The sequence below is a fragment of the Pseudophryne corroboree genome, chromosome 3 (assembly GCF_028390025.1).
Source record: "Pseudophryne corroboree isolate aPseCor3 chromosome 3, aPseCor3.hap2, whole genome shotgun sequence".
In the NCBI taxonomy this organism is placed as follows: domain Eukaryota; kingdom Metazoa; phylum Chordata; class Amphibia; order Anura; family Myobatrachidae; genus Pseudophryne; species Pseudophryne corroboree.
Genome location: NC_086446.1, coordinates 402,557,750 through 402,575,652, shown reverse-complemented (window position 1 = coordinate 402,575,652; position 17,903 = coordinate 402,557,750). Strand labels below are relative to the sequence as shown.

Genomic DNA, 17,903 nt, shown 5'->3' with positions numbered 1-17,903 from the left:
TAACATTTTATATCAATTTAAACTTATCTGGACAACAACTGTGTCTATATAAAATTGATAGGTGAGAACTTTGTAGCATTTATTGTAGGAATGAAAATATGTCATGGAGGTAGACATTTTATGAGCTGAATCAAAATCCATGAGGAGGCAGCTATAATTTTTCCTAGGAACCAGTCAGATCGCTGATGCAGTTTATTAAACCGCTGACTGCCATTTTCCCAGAAGCTCCCAACTTTACAGCAGCCCTAGCTAGGCAGAGTACATGAACTACAAAATATTGTGCATGTAATCTGGCCACAATAATCGATTGGTCCATTTGCTTCAAAATAACCATCATCACAATGGGTCTGCAAGTGTATTTGCAATTTAAGAAAGACACACCATTTTTAATCTTCTTTAATTTAAAGCTAAAATTGCAAGACATTCATACAAAATAACAAAAATATACACAATTTACAATGTCCAATTAAAACAGATAGTAATTGTGCCAAATCCTGAATTATTAATAAATGGCTAACTTCAATGCGGTCTTTATTTAAAGAAATGAGAATTATCGTGTGGTTTTGTATTGGCTACTGTTCAAATATACATTAATACATAAGTGTCTCTATAATAGTGCTCTCTACACCAATTATTTTTAAATGCAGTGTTTATTATACTGTAATGGGCCCTACTCACTGGCCGAGGTGCCCGACGGCCGATACGGCCGACGAGCGACCCGGCGGCGGGGGGGGGCAGTGACGGGGGGAGTGAAGCTTCTTCACTCCCCCCGTCACCCGGCTCCATAGACGTGCAGGCAAATATGGACGAGATCGTCCATATTGGCCTGCATGCACAGCCGACAGGAGACCAGCGATGAACGAGCGCGGGGACGCGCATCGTTCATCGCTTAAGTCTCCACACTGAAAGATATGAACGAGATCTCGTTCATTTATGAACGAGATCGTTCATATCTTTCAAAATATCGGCCAGTGTGTAGGGCCCATTAGACAAGTATCTTCTGAATTCTGTTTTGATGATGTGGCCAAGTTGTCTAAATTCAAAAAGGGTTTCTCTTTTAATAAATAGTTTACTCCATTAGGAAGGAAATATGTATTTTAAGAAAGCCTTGCACTGACTGGCTACATTTGGGGTTTTTTTGTGACTAAATTGATGGCATAAACGTAATGACATGGCCTGACGATACGCTCTAATTTAAACAGTTAAAACAGCACCCAAACATAGATGAATATTTTAAATGGATACCCAGACCAGCTGAGTCCATAATAATTATAAAAAAAACCCTACTTTACAAATATTACCTAGGTTTTTTTTCTGCAGCACATTTTTAAATTTTTCCAAGCGCACAATTAAAATCAGTTTCCTTTGTACAGTTTAATATATACTTTTTTTTTTTTTTTAAATGGCAAATCACAAATAAGAAAAAGAAAATCTTCTAAAAACTAATTTGGAAATACCAAACTTTGTTATAAAGTAATCAAAATGATATCTACTCTAGATTATAAAGAAATATTTGTACAACCATGTTTAAAGATTTTTAGCCTTTGCCCTCAAAATAAAAAAGTTTAACTACAGTAGATGTGTTGCGGTTTGTTTGTATTTTTACAATTTTTTTTGCTGTTAAATACAATCTTAACAAGCTTAATGTAGATCATGTAATTGTCATCCAAGCAAACTTTCTTGGAACCCCAAAATAAAACAAGTAGTACTAAATCTATTCCCTATGCAGGAATACTTAAAATAAGTCTGATAATCACAAGGTCGCAAGTATATTTACAAGTCATAAACAGAGAAAACATATTTAACAGAAAAAAAAGAAAAGACAAAAAAGAACATACAAATATAAAAATGTGAACGTGATCTAGAAAGTCAATACAAGCATCTTTTTCTGCAGAGCACGAATAAAACTATTTAAGAATGGGGGTGATGTAGTAAACCTTCTAAAGAGTAGAGAAGTGGAGGTTACCCATAGCAACCAATTAACTGCTAGCTACCATTTATCAAGTACATTCTGTAAAATATGTAGAAGCTGGTAGCTATAGGTAACTCCTCCACTCTTTAAAAAAATATTTTAACATCACCAATATGTTATAAGTAAATATCGGAAATTCCTTACATTTTCAAATCAGAAATGCATGCCTTGAGGGCTCAGTCAAACCTATTTGCTGGTTTTAACCACTAATGCCTGCAAAAACGTATTGGCAATTAAAATCAATGGTTTCTAATAGGATTGTTCCCAACATTATATTATTTAACTTTAATACTGTCCTTAAAATGTTAGAATGTGTTATAATCTATTCCTACCAGTACATTACATCATATTGGTAAAAGTGCAACCAAGAGTAAAATGCATTAGTTTCATGCATTTTACTCATTTTCCTAGTGCATATGTGTGAACAATGCACTATATTGAGGTGATAATGGAATAATCAGAAGGGAATATAGGATCAGCAGTACATCAGCTCAAGGCTCTGACCTAGCTACTAATTCACCTCTAGTTTAATTTATGCTTTACAACGCATCCATCTTTTGATTGAACAATCATTGTAATTTTCTATAATATAATAACTCTTCCTTTTAAAGACCATATAGTGCCAACCACATATCTTTGTACAAAAGGCATCCATGACAAGGTGTGTATAACAGTTAGTAGATGGGTATATGGGGGTATCCAATTAGCCATGAAAATGTTTTCGGTCACGAAAATCCGGGGGTTTTCGCTGCAGATTTTTTGAGGACTATCCAATTAGTCCCTGTTTTTCCCACCTCAAAATATTTTAAATTTTTGGGTGAAAACATATAAGACCTGCGTAGTGTCACGGGCCTATGCGTTTTAAAAAATGGAAGCTTATCATAAGTATGTTTTTGCCTGCAAAATCCCTGATAACTGCCGGCATCAGGGCTAATTGGATATCCCCGGAGGAGGTAATTAACCTCAGTAAATTACCACGGCAAATTGGATACTGCCCTAAGTATGCAACACTCTAAATCAGCATAATATTCTTTCATTGAATGTAAAATATTACATAACTACAGAGATTAACTGTAGGGGTCTATTCAATTAGTCGGAACTGCCGTCTAGTCGGAAAGACAGCAGTGTCCGACTTTTTTAGGTCGAATCATGATTCGACCTATTCAGTGTTCTTGCCGTTTTTCTGACTTGTCGGCAATTCTGACTTGTCGGCAAACATATTGATCAGCGGATTAGCCGAGGATCCACGTGTTTTGTCGGATTTGCAGCCAAATCAGACAGGATTTAGTCCTGGTTTCGACAATGTCAATCCGACTTTACAAAAAAGTCGGATTGGCACTGTTGAAAATGGGCAAAACCAGTCTGATTTGCCCGCAAATTGAATACTGCATTGTTGGATCCTGTCCGTCGGAGAGGATCCAACATACATTGAATAGACCCCATAGACTACATTTGTTTTTCTTTTTTTGGGAGGTGGGGGTCTGGAATTTGTAGCTTTTATCAAATGACTGGTTTGCATTCATAACAGTGGATGAATCTGAAGTTTGTGTAAAATGCCTGTATATATAATTGGAAAAAAAATGAAACTTAACGGCAAATGCTTTGATAACCTCCCAGACAACAATAAAGGGTCACTGGTCACATGGTACCTGACTGGATACAGTCTAATATTGATTGTTCAGGATGGGATCATAACACCACTGCTACATTGTTCTATTTGGTAAAATCAAATAAACTGTCCAAATTTGCATGATTGTCTAATATAGCTGGTATCAAGTAATAAGCAGGTTCCTGTGTAGTATCAGAAATATTTTATCGAGTGTGGCCTTGTGACAATTAGATGCGACTATGTATATTCAACATATGTTTGTCTGGATAATCTATGTATACAAGAGTTCATAATTGAAGTTTATACTATTCCGTGTCATTACAATGCAAATATGCTGCACCTGAAAATTTAGCCCAAACTTTCTAAAAATGGACAGTACAGACAAAATAAAATGTCGATGTGGATAAGTAAAATGTGAAAATATCAGTCAGAATGGGTCAGAAATAACATGCGACTATTCTCCCAACATGTAATCCTATGCACACTCTTGGGGCAAATCTCAGTTACCGACCAGGTTTGTTAATTGGTCAAAAACTCTTAAGGCCCATACACACGGTGAGATTCTCACTATGCGACATGGACTGTGGTCTGTATTGCAAGCAAAGATGACTGTGCTTGCGATACCGATTTTGGCTAAGTGACAATTTTGACTATCTTTTACACAAGATAGCCAAAACCGACTTGCCGGCACAGTTTATTTTTGCTTGTGATGCCGATACCGCTGGACCAGGCATTGGGATCGCAAGCTGTGTACACACTGTGCAATATGCACTAACTTTCCTTACGATTTTGACTATATAGTCAAAATCATAAGAAAAGTTAAGTGCATATCGCACCGTGTGTACACAGCTTTACAAAGATCAATGATTCTTATAGAACTCTATTGCAGGCTTCAAGAAAAACCTTATAACCAAATTAATTTTGCTACTTATGCCATTCCTTTCATAGAATATCCATACATATACACACACAAACAAACAGCCAGACAACTCACCTCTAACATGCCACTACAATACTGATAGTGGGATAGTGCATAGTCTTTACAGGATTCATGTTACCATATTCTTCTTTATCCAATGTAACATACTGCTCCCTCTAGCTAAATAGAACTGTCAGACAGTGTGAAAAGTTTATCCTAAACCACTGAAGAGTCAAAAGTTTGCTCTACGCTTTCTAATAACAGTTAATGTTCTCTCTGAACGCTATTCAGCTTATATGCAGCTTTGCCGTGTCATATTAAATACACAGCACTTTTTTTTAATGCTTCTAATGGCCAAAAACGTGAATAATTTAAAACGCATTAAGAACTGCAAGCACAAAAAAAAAAAGAGAAAAAAAAGTGCAAAATAGAGCCATCAGTTTCACGGTTTCAATGTATGAAACTCACAATTGTTAATGTACCCTGTGGGTTGCATAAAGAGGATCTTTGAAGTACTGTATAGACCCTGCATCTTTGTTAAATAAAAAATAAAGCTATTTTTTCAAATAAATAATTATGTTCTATAAAGTATCTCTGTGCAAACAAAGTTCTGTAATGCACTGTACTAGCCTCATAAGCTAACAAGCTATTTAGTCTGCAAATCTGAATTCCACAAAAACAGTTTCATGTTCTGGAGTGGCCATTTCTAGTATTGAAGGTTTTCCCTGTGGATAATACAAAAAGCAGCAGTGCATTGCCTCCTTGTATAATGAATGTGGCCACTACAGTGCTCACAATGCACAGTTACAGAACAATATTGTGAGTGTGGTAAATACAGCCGAGCTGGAGGAGGAGGAAGGTGGCATTGCATGAAATGATGGCACATCAGGAAGGATCCTCATGCTCATCCATGCACAGCAACCAATCCATAAAAATAAGACTGTAGGAAACCAGCTCTGCAAAATCTAGAACTAAGTATAAAAAGGAGGTGCAGATATTGAACTATTAGCATTTACTTTGTACTGCTTGTTACAGTTTAGGTTCTGGATGTAGAAAACCTTTAAAGGACTTCTGACATTACTGAACAAATGCCCTATATACTGTATCTGGAAAAACTTCTGGTTGAGCAGAGACAAAGCAGGTATATGCTGCTTTACCTGGGTCAAGGCACTTTGCTATCAAAGCACCAGCCTGAACTGAAAAAGAAATAAACTGATTGAAAGCAAAAGAAACCTAAAGCATAGCACATAATAAAAAGCACACAATTTACACAAAAAATTAAAATAAAATCCCCTAAAATTAAAAGATTAGCCAACAAGACCCTGTGTAAGTGGCAGCTAGCTGAGCCAATGGCAAAAAACAATGGGAATTCAAAAATGAACATCTTATTAAGTCTTTATAATAATAATAAAAATATTGTCTTTAACTGAAGCAAATAAAAGGCAAGTGTAATGCATAGGGCTGTCCATAGCAACGGCCTTATTTGATTTGAGGTGCTGATCTATCATTGCTGATTGTTTTCCTAAGTCTCACTCCGCGCCTAATCATTGACAGCATATCATCTTGTGAGACAGACTCCATATTGCCAGCGCTCATGTTTTCTACACCACTCGCAATCTGCCCATCGCTTGGGGCAGATGTATCATAGGTGGGGGTGCTAGGAACTGTACCAGCACTGTTTGCAAACACTTTTTGTGGGCTCGAAGCTTGTGGATTGAGACTTTGAGAATATGTGTAGGATTGCTTAGGTATAAAGGCACAATATGTTGTTTGTATGGCGCTGAGACTCTGAGCGGAGGAACAAAGACCTGGTTTCATTTGCAACATATCTGATCTAGCATCCTGGATATAGGAGAAGTGTTCGCTGTTTGTCCTTTCACCAAATGAGCTTACAGGAACCTCTGGAAAAGTTGGGGTTTTAATGGGCACCACAGGAGTTCGGATGGGAATTGGAACTCCACTAATTGTGCCTCTCCTTATTGTCGGCTTGTTGGAGGGCTTCCTCTTTATGGTAGCAATGTATGGTGATCGGACGAGTGGGTCAGGCTCCGCTAATAGACTGACGGTTGAAGCAGGTCTCTTAGCCTGGAACATTTTCCTGTAGTTCTGGCTTATGTCACTATTTCTGGGAATTGTGGATGACTTGTCGAAATCCAGTTTGTCAGTTTCTTCTTGTTCTCCATGCAGTGATATATAATCATAGTCTGCAACTAAACAGAGAGGGGGAAGTTACATACAGAACAGCACCAGATGAGCTCAAGTACAAAATCAACTCAATATTTAAAAGGGAATAAATAAAAATGACATGGTCCCAAGCAATACCTTAATTAGAAATGCACACATTCCCGCTATCACCTTTATAACAATGGACTCAATCATTTAGCGTCTTTATGAAATTACCCTCATTATCCCATTCATTGATATGTGACAAAACAGTGACGGACACGCCAATGAGTATATTGGGAGTACAGGCCTACAGAATCCGCTATTCAAACTTCCTTACTACAGTTTCTGTAAAGGGGTTGTTCACCTTCAGATTACTTTCACTTAGTAGTTCTGGGACGACAAGAGTGGCAGCATGAATAAATAGCACAAGGGTTTAAAAAGGAGGACTGCAATTATTTCCTTTACTGCGCAAAGATCATATCCATTTTACAGGACATTTATCACTACACTTTTCAGAACTTCCGCGGCGGAAGGTGCTGTAATAAATGTGGAACGGGACTTAACCATTCACTGACTCAGGAGATAAGGGTTAAGGACATTATATATTCCATTCCAGTGGGAAGTGTAATGGGCATAAAATAGGGACCTGGGAGCGCAAAGAGCGTTCATGCTGACAGTACTGAAAAGGGATTATGGTTACCACAGAACTGATCAGGAGTTGCAGAACTGCTAACTTAGTCCCTCTTCTGTCTGACAGCTGGAGCACTGCTTGTTCTTGTGCTGGTGTTTGCTAAATGTTGAAGTTAAGAGTTAGATTTTGTGATTATTCAGTTTTCTAAAATTGCTGTTCATTCTTTGTTCTGTGAAAAGAACTAAAATCTTATCTCTTAAAAAGCACACATCTATGATCAATTTCAATATTCTGGACTGCTAGAGGGGTCAATAAATCTAGTGTTTAAACACTGCTTAAAACTCACTGCAAAGTCACATTTTTTTTAAATAATAATACAAGCAAATAAGCTTTATCCCAATTCAGTTGAATACCAGTGTATATCATCAGGCAGATGCGTTCTTTTATTGCCAAGAGAGACCATATAAATCTGGTCTCAGTATACAGCTGTAGAACACAGGAGAGCAATGTCTTTCCTCATGTTTCCAAATGAATGTGATTTCGGAAACAAAAATATAACCATTGTGCTGGGAAATAGGAGGGGCAAAAGTGTCATGACAGGAAATCCATCCTCAACCTCTTTTGACATAAGCATGCACCATGTGCTCTGACAAACATAAGCCAATCACAGTGGAGATAGTTGGTATGAATGGTTAAATTACGAAAGAGACTTCCTGTAATATCTAAAAAAAATGACTGAATCCATGAAAATTTCAGCGTTTGACGACAAATACTCATATGATGCATTCTCTATGATCTATTATTTTAATGAAATATTTTAATGAAAAAATGCTGCAATGTGAGAATGTAAGAATAAATGGAGACACTTTTGAATAGAAGTACAAAACTATGCAAGATATTAACGAGGGTTGGGGTGGAAGAAGGATAAGCAGAATGCATTGCTTTCATTTTTCTTTAAGTATGAGCAACCAATACATATTTTGTAACAATAATGGGGAGTTCACGGAGCGATTTTTGCCTATTTTCTAAGCAATCTGACTAGATCGCTTAGAAATTAGGGCACAAACCACCCCGTGTGTATGCCCCATAACGATAGTGATGCGCAGGGCTATCGCTGGCTCAGATCATTCAAGCATGCAGTATAAATCTAGTCAGATCGCTTAGCAAGCGAGTTCAAATCGTCCGTGTACAGAAACGTGTTATAGCAATCTACGTCCCCCAAACCACTACCTGCCTTTCCTCTTGTTATTCACACTGCGCACCACGCCAAGAAGGAGCCTGAAGTGTGGAGAAGCAGAGTCCAGAAGCAGCATGGGGCACCCACTGTGCCACCAATGATTGTGATTTGCCATCCTGGGTTGGGGGAGGGGCGGCAGCAGCACCCACTGTGCCACCAATGATTGTAATGTGCTATCCTGGGTTGGGGGAGGGGCGGCAGCAGAATCCACTTAGCACAAAACGCCCACCCTAAATCACTTAGCACAGATCGTTTGTGTGCATCGCTACGTGTGTATGGGCGATCTCGACTTTGGGAAGCAATAGGCATATCGCCTACACTAAATCGCTTAGCGCAGATCACTTCGTGTGTATGCCCCATAAGACCTGCTCATTTTATCACACAAAATGCAAAATAAACATTACAAACAACAGCACGTTTCCACATGTAATCAGCCGAAGTAGAAGCACCAAATACGTTGATCTGCTAAATTTGTCCATAATTAAAGCTTAAAATAAGACTAGAGACTGTGTTAGGCAATAAGGATATGATCTGACACGGGTGACAATAAATCAGTAAGGTTGTCATACAAATTCTAGTATTTACAAATACCACAACAACTTAGATTTGTAAATAGCAGATTACAATAGTATGCAGTGAAAGCAGGAGTGACTACTGCTTGAGAAGCAAGCAAAAAAAAACAAAACAACTAACATTGGGGAAGATGTATTAACCTGGAGAAGGCATAAGGTAGTGATAAACCAGTGATACGTGCACGGTGATAAACGCACCAGCCAATCAGATCCTAACTGTTAATTTACACATTGGAGGTGATTGGCTGGTGCGTTTATCACTTTGCACTTATCGCTGGTTTATCACTTCCTTATGCCTTCTCCAGGTTAATAAATACTATCCCTTACATAAATCACAACAAATCTATTTCATTCTAATAGGAATACGTTGGCAACATAGATACTGCTCGGACACTAGCTATTTAAGGGATTACAATTATCATTTTCATGCCAACCAACATATTTAATGATGGAATTCTGGATAGTGTCGAACTGCTTGACAGTTTAGCCTTGTGTAAGAGCATGTGTTAATCATGTCACCCAGTAATGCAAAATGAACATGTCTGTGTAACATTAAAAAAAAAAAAAAAAATAGAGAAAAGTAATTTTGCTGGAAGATGTATCGGCAGCTGAGTTAACTATACTGTAAATGCACTTAAGGAGCACAACAATATTGCATGTGACAGGAACACCACCATATTAGATATGATTGGAGCAGCCTAGTCCAATCTAATTAAAAAGCAGATTCTTACCAAAAAGAGAGGGGTCCTTCTTTAAGGCTGTGGAAAGAATGCACATATGTTGGTTGAGAGAGAACCAAAAAACTTATGAAGTAGATGTTTAAAAAAAATGGTATTTGCCAAGATCACTGCCTTACTAAATAAAACCATTCTGCTTTATGACACAGAGATTTGTACCTCTCCTTGTAGTATACTCTGATATGTGCAATAAACAGACTAACTAGCGGCTGCTAACTGTATCTAACTCAGTGGGTTACAAACTTTTTTGAATTACTGCGCCCTAGAATATCAGAATTTTTTTCACGGCACCCATAGGCCAAAAATTTCTTATTGAGAAATTTAGAAAGAAATATTACATTAAGTAGATCGCATTTATATGTCACCCTTAGGGTCAGTCGTGTGGTGAGGGACAAGATATGACTGGCAGCCACCAGCACTGGTTTTGCCCATTATATTGACCATGAATAATTTGAACTGGTCCTGGACCACCAACCCAGGGCACCCCTGCAAGTGTCCCGAGGCACCCCAGGGTGCTACGGCACACAGTTTGGGAACCTCTGATCTAACTTGTTCCATAACTGGAAGCTGGCAAACTGGAAAGATACAGTAGCATTCCAAAAGTGTTTCTATCTAAAAGAAAAACAGAAAACAGCCAAATCCTTCACTCCTCCAAAATACATGACAAATTAGTGTTTTCTTTTTAATGTTGGGTTTACAGTAAGGGTAGCGGTTGAATTGTGGTAGAGATACCAATAAGCAATGAAGGCACAATGAGCCCTATACATATATCATCAAGAGAAGAGCCCTCATCTCCTACAATGCTCACCTCCTTACAAATGCGGTAGTAGCTTCTTAAATGGTTGTTTTCAATTCAAACATGGAGCACTTGTACCCCAGTGGACACATTATTGGCACACCTATACAACTTCTGGTTAAATGCAAATGTCTACCAGCCAAATCACACAGCAGCCACTCAATACATGCCAACATTGTCAAGCGGTTCAGATGTTCATTAGATCAAGCACCAGAATTGAGAAGAAATATTATCTAATGACTGACTGTGGAATGAATGTTGGTGGTTTGATTACCCCAGAAACTGCTGATCTGCCAGGAATTTCCCACAAAAAAAGTCTCTAGAACCAAAAGAAAATAGAAAGCACAACAAAAAAACCTCCAGTGAGAGAAAACGGGTATCAGGAGCAAATGGCTAGGCTTGGCTTAAGCTAAAAGGAAGGCAACAGTAGTTCAAGTAACCATGATATGAATGGCCTTCAGCAGCAGAAGACCTCACCAGGTTCCACTCCTGTCAGCTAAGAACAGGAAACAGGCTGCAGGTGGGCACAGACTTACCAAAAGTGGACAGTTAAAATTGGTAAAGCCTACACAAACTTACACACTAGGGTTAACTTTTTATTTTTTTGACCGAGACCAATTAACCTACCATTATATTTTTAGAGTGTGGGAGGAAACCAGAGCACCCACAGGAAACCCATGCAATCATGGGGAGAATATACAAACTCCACACAGTCAGGGCCCCTTCTTTTGTGTTTTTAGATGGAAAGGTCAGAATTGGCGTACACACACAAAATCCTTGTATCAAATCATGGGCAGACTAGATGGGTTAAGTGGTTCTTATCCATGTTTCAGGCTGGTAGTGGTGGTATAAACGTGTGGACAATGTTTTCTTGGCACACATTAGCCTTTTTTAATACAAAGTGAGCATTGTCCCTGACCATGTGTAGCCCTTTACAGCCACAGCCTATCAATCTACTACTGGATATTTCCAGCAATATAAAGTGCCATGTGACAATGCACACGTCATCTCAAGCTGATCCCAGGAACAATAATGTTCAGTGTACCACAATGACCTCCACATAGTAACCACATACCAATCCATACAACGGGAGATTTGCAGCATGACTATGCAGCCGACAAATCTGCAGCAACTGTGTGTTGCTATCATGTCAAAAATGGCCGGATGGATTGCAGCACCGTGCTACATCCATACCACAAAGAAATGGGGCTGTTCTGGGGGCAAAGTGGTTCAAACTGTGTATTAGACCGATGTACCTAATAAAGTGGCCACTGAGTGTATAAGCCTGCGCCAATGTCAAAGGTGAACTAATTCCAAACTAAAAAATAAATTGTAGGTGCATTTTATTTGTACTCACTAGCAGAGCAAACACTACAGCTCAAAGGGATCCATTTTTAAACAGACTTGCAAGAGACCTACAATCCTGTGTGCAAGGATAGTGATGCTCAGTGTAATGCTGTAGCTGTGGCAGGCACACTGAAAAACAAGCCAAGCTAAATATCACAGCATGCAGGTTCTATTTTGTAAAACAATGTAGATACTCTAATAATTCAACATTAAAACAACATTTCTTCAGAAAAAGGGCTACACAAATAACAGGTAGTGTTTCCTTCAATCTATGCTTTACTTAATTACTCCCTTCGTGATGACAGTAGCTTGCACACAATAACAGCCATGTAGCATTCTTACTGTGCATTCCTCGCACCCCTCGCTAACAGACTGGAACAAATATGTGGTCTGATCTAATAAGCATGAGTATTGAGGAATTACTTTCTCATATATTCTGGTGCAACTACAGTGATGTCATTATTTCATAAATAATGGTTCAGCCCCAAATGTCTGGCCTAACTTTGTACAGGTAACAAATGCACTTCAACACAAGACACATCTAAAGCTTGTTTTTCCTTTTCTAGTATGGGTGTGGGTGCTTGGGTGTGTATTCTAGACTCCCTTTAAACTGAATATATCTGTACATCTGGGACTGCATATAGCATTTTTGTTCTATATGATAAATTAGCAGATTTATAATAGATAATTACATAAAGAACAGCTTCAAGATGTATTAAATCATTGGCATAACTCACCATGAGAGGGAATGGTGTCATCTGAACATGACGGGGTGGTTGTCTGTGTGCTGTATCCACTGGAACAGTGAAGAGAATCCCGGCTAAGTTGTATTTCTGAACTCAGTCCTTGACTTAAAGCCAAGGCCAAATGATCGCGTGCTAGTTTTGGCTGGAATAACAAATGAGAAAAGGTAACATTAGCACCAAGAATACTTCCGGTCTTTACAGAATTTGTTGGACTTGTGGAAATTGGAGCATACAGTGCACAATATGAAATACTATAAAGACAAATTATTTTATAAAGCAGTAGGCAACAGCTATTTTATCTGTAATAGCAGATACAAATTGTCTAGAAACATAGAATTTGTCGGCAGATAAGAACCACTTGGCCCATCTAGTCTGCCCCTTTTTTTTTTTTTTTTTTACATTATTCTTATCTCTAACCTTATTTGATCCTTATTTCTTTGTAAGGATATCCTTATGTCTATCCCATGCATGTTTAAATTGCTCTACTGTTTTAACCTCTACCACCTCTGATGGGAGGCTATTCCACTTGTCCACTACCCTTTCGGCAAAATAATTTTTCCGCAAATTTCCCCTGAACCTCCCCCCCTCCAGTCTCAGTGCATGTCCTCATGTCCTATTGCTTCTCTTCATTTGGAGAATGTTTCCCTCCTGGACTTTGCTAAAACCCTTGAAATATTTGAAAGTTTCTATCATGTCCCCCCTTTCCCTTCTCTGCTCCAAACTATACATATTGAGATTTCTTAGTCTTTCTGGGTATGTTTTGCGATGTAGGCCATGCACCATTTTAGTTGCCCTCCTTTGTACAGTTTCTAATGTATTAATATCCTTTTGAAGATATGGCCTCCAGAACTGAATACAGTATTCTAGATGAGGCCGTACCAATGACCTATAAAGTGGCATTATTACTTCTTTCTCTGACATCCTAAGTGGATGCTGGGACTCCGTAAGGACCATGGGGAATAGCGGCTCCGCAGGAGACTGGGCACAACTAAAGAAAGCTTTAGGACTACCTACTGTGCACTGGCTCCTCCCACTATGACCCCCCTCCAGACCTCAGTTAGAATCTTGTGCCCGGCTGAGCTGGATGCACACTAGGGGCTCTCCTGAGCTCCTAGAAAGAAAGTATATTTTAGACAACAGACTCACTGCAGTGAGGGACTAAGAGGAGAAGAAGCGAACCTACCTAACTGGTGGTAGCTTGGGCTTCTTAGGCTACTGGACACCATTAGCTCCAGAGGGATTGACCACAGGACCCGACCTCGATGTTCGGTCCCGGAGCCGCGCCGCCGGCCCCCTTACAGAGCCAGAAGCAGGAAGTGTTCCGGAAAATCGGCGGCAGAAGACTTCTGTCTTCAACAAGGTAGCGCACAGCACTGCAGCTGTGCGCCATTGCTCCTCATGCACACCTCACACTCCGGTCACTGATGGGTGCAGGGCGCTGGGGGGGGGCGCCCTGAGGGCAATATAATACACCTTGGCTGGCAAATCATCACAATATATAGTCCCAGGGCTATATATGTGATAAATTACCCCTGCCAGAATCCATGAAAAAAGCGGGAGAAAAGTCAGCCGAAAAAGGGGCGGGGCTATCTCCCTCAGCACACTGGCGCCATTTTTTCTTCACAGTGCAGCTGGAAGACAGCTCCCCAGGCTCTCCCCTGTAGTTTTCAGGCTCAAAGGGTTAAAAAGAGAGGGGGGGCACTAAATTTAGGCGCAATATGTGTATACAAGCAGCTATTGGGGGAAAAATCACTCAGTTATAGTGTTAATCCCTGCATTATATAGCGCTCTGGTGTGTGCTGGCATACTCTCTCTCTGTCTCCCCAAAGGACTTTGTGGGGTCCTGTCCTCAGTCAGAGCATTCCCTGTGTGTGTGCGGTGTGTCGGTACGGCTGTGTCGACATGTTGGATGAGGAAGGTTACGTGGAGGCGGAGCAGAGGCCGATAAATGGTGGGGCCGACACCAGAGTGGATGGATAGGTGGAAGGTATTAACCGACAATGTCAACTCCTTACATAAAAGGCTGGATGACGTAACAGCTGTGGGACAGCCGGCTTCTCAGCTCGCGCCTGCCCAGGCGTCTCAAAGGCCATCAGGGGCTCAAAAAACGCCCGTTACCTCAGATGGCAGACACAGATGTCGGCACGGAGTCTGACTCCAGTGTCGACGAGGTTGAGACTTATACACAATCCACTAGGAACATCCGTTGCATGATCTCGGCAATAAAAAATGTGTTACACATTTCTGACATGAACCCAAGTACCACATAAAAGGGGTTTATGTTTGGGGAGAAAAAGCAGCCAGTGTTTTGTTCCCCCATCAGATGAGTGAATGAAGTGTGTAAAGAGCGTGGGTTCCCCCGATAAGAAAATGCTAATTTCTAAAAAGTTACTGCTGGCGTACCCTTTCCCGCCAGAGGATAGGTCACGTTGGGAGATATCCCATAGGGTGGATAAGGCGCGCACACGTTTGTCAAAAAAGGTGGCACTGCCGTCTTGGGATACGGCCACTTTGAAGGAGCCTACTGATAAAAAGCAGGAGACTATCCTGAAGTCTGTATATACACACTCTATACTGAGACCTGCATTTGCCTCAGCAAAAATAGTGCTGCTGCAGCGTGGTCTGATACCTGTCAGATAATATTAATACCCTAGACAGGGATAATATTTTGCTAACATAGAGCATATTAAAGACGTCGTCTTATATATGAAGGATGCACAGAGGGATATTTGCCGGCTGGCATCCAGAATTAATGCAATGTCCATTCTGCCAGGAGGGTATTAGAGTCCCGGCAGTGGACAGGTGATGCTGCCTTTAAAAGGCACATGGAGATTCTGCCTTATAAGGGTGAGGAATTGTTTGGGGATGGTCTCTGGGACCTCGTATCCACAGCAACAGCTGGGAAGAATTTTTTTTACCTCAGGTTTCCTCACAGCCTAAGAAAGCACCGTATTTTCAGGTACAGTCCTTTCGGCTTCAGAAAAGCAAGCGGATCAAAGGTGCTTCCTTTCTGCACAGAGACAAGGGAGGAAGGAAAAAGCTGCACCAGACAGCCAGTTCCCATGATCAAAAATCTTCCCCCGCTTCCTCTGAGTCCACCGCATGACGCTGGGGCTCCACAGGTGGAGACAGGTGCGGTGGGGGGCACGTCTCGGGAACTTCAGGGACCAGTGGGCTTGTACAGTTTCTAGGTTCTGGATCCCTAGGTTCTGCAAGTAGTATCACATGGATACAGGCTGGAGTTCGAGGCGACTCCCCCTCGCCGTTACCTCACATCAGCCTTGCCTGCTGCCCTCGGAGAAAGGGAGGTAGTACTGGCGGCAATTCACAAGCTGTACTTCCAGCAGGTGAAATCAAGGTACCCCTCCTTCAACAAGGCCGGGGTTACTATTCCAAAATGTTGTGGTACCGAAACCAGACGGTTCGGTGAGACCCATTCTAAAATTGAAATCCTTGAACACTTATATACGAAGGTTCAAGTTCAAAATGGAATCGCTCAGGGCGATTATTGCAAGCCTGGAGAATTTCATGGTATCACTGGACATCAAGGATGCTTACCTGCATGTCCCTATTTACCCTCTTCACCAGGAGTACCTCAAAATTGTGGTACAGGATGGTCATTACCAATGCCAGACGTTGCCGTTGCTCTGTCCCCGGCACCAAGGGTATTTACCAAGGTAATGGCCGAAATAATTATCCCGTGCTTGGACGATCTCCTTATAAAGGCGAGGTCCAGGGAGCAGTTGTTCGTCGGAGTAGCACTCTCTCGGGAAGTGCTACAACAGCACGGCTGGATTCTGAATATTCCAAAGTCGCAGCTGGTTCCTACGACGCGTCTACTGTTCCTGGGTATGGTTCTGGACACAGAACAGGATAAAAAGGGTTTCTGCCGGAGGAGAAGTCCTAGGAGTTGTCGTCTCTAGACAGAGACCTCCTAATACAAATACAGGTGTCGGTGCATCAATGCACGCGAGCCCTGGAAAAGATGGTAGCTTCTTACGAAGAAATTCCATTCGCCAGGTCCCATGCAAGGATCTTCCAGTGGGATCTGTTGGACAAGTGGTCCGGGTCGCATCTTAAGATGCATCGGCAGATAACCCTGTCTCCAAGGGCCAGGGTGTCGCTGTTGTGGTGGCTGCAGAGTGCTCATCTTCTAGGGGGCCGCAGATTCGGCATACAGGACTGGGTCTTGGTGACCACGGATGCTAGCCTTCGAGGCTGGGGGGCAGTCACACAGGGAAGAAACTTCCAAGGACTATGGAAAAGTCAGGAGACTTCCCTACACATAAATATTCTGGAACGAAGGGCCATTTACAATGCCCTAAGTCAGGCTAGACCCCTGCTTCAACACCGGCCGGTGCTGATCTAGTCAGACAACATCACGGCGGTTGCTCATGTAAACCGACAGGGCGGCACAAGAAGCAGGATGGCGATGGCAGAAGCCACAAGGATTCTCCGATGGGCGGAAAATCATGTGTTAGCACTGTCAGCAGTGTTCATTCCCGGAGTGGACAACTGCGAAGCAGACTTTCTCAGCAGACACGACCTCCACCCGGGAGAGTGGGGACTTCATCCAGAAGTCTTCCAAATGATTGTACACCGTTGGGAAAGGCCACAGGTGGACATGATGGCGTCCCGCCTCAACAAAAAGCTACAAAGATATTGCGCCAGGCCAAGGGACCCTCAGGCGATAGCTGTGGACGCTCTGGTAACACCGTGGGTGTACCAGTCGGTGTATGTGTTCCCTTCTCTGCCTCTCTTACCCAGGGTAATGAGAATAATAAGAAGGAGAGGAGTAAGAACTATACTCATGGTTCCGGATTGGCCAGGAAGAGCTTGGTACCCAGAACTCCAAGAAATTATCTCAGAGGACCCACGGCCTCTGCCGCTCAGACAGGACCTGCTGCAGCAGGGGGCCTGTCTGTTCCAAGACGTACCGCGGCTGCGTTTGACGGCATGGCGGTTGAACGCCGGATCCTGAAGGAAAGGGGCATTCCGGAGGAAGTTATCCCTACGCTAATTAAAGCTAGGAAAGAAGTGAACGCAAACCATTATCACCGCATATGGCGGAAATATGTTGCGTGCTGTGAGGCCAGGAAGGCCCCAAAGGAGGAATTTCAGCTAGGTCGATTTCTGCACTTCCTACAGTCAGGGTGACTATGGGCCTAAAA

General features: G+C 41.5%; 1 protein-coding gene across 4 annotated transcripts in view; it reads right to left on the bottom strand.

The window, feature by feature from the left end:
• Positions 1-354: 354 nt before the first annotated feature.
• Positions 355-17,903, bottom strand: part of LOC135055730 (protein MTSS 1-like) — a 303,282-nt gene continuing 285,733 nt past the window's right edge. For 3 of the 4 annotated variants that reach the window (XM_063960121.1, XM_063960119.1, XM_063960123.1), the window contains 3 exons: positions 12,724-12,874; positions 9,838-9,864; positions 355-6,710 (listed from right to left, as the gene is read on the bottom strand). In XM_063960121.1, coding sequence (XP_063816191.1) covers positions 5,980-6,710; positions 9,838-9,864; positions 12,724-12,874 — 909 coding nt within the window. In that variant the 3' untranslated portion in view covers positions 355-5,979. The remainder of the gene's footprint in view (positions 6,711-9,837; positions 9,865-12,723; positions 12,875-17,903) is intronic. The other variant, XM_063960120.1, reaches the window with a different exon arrangement.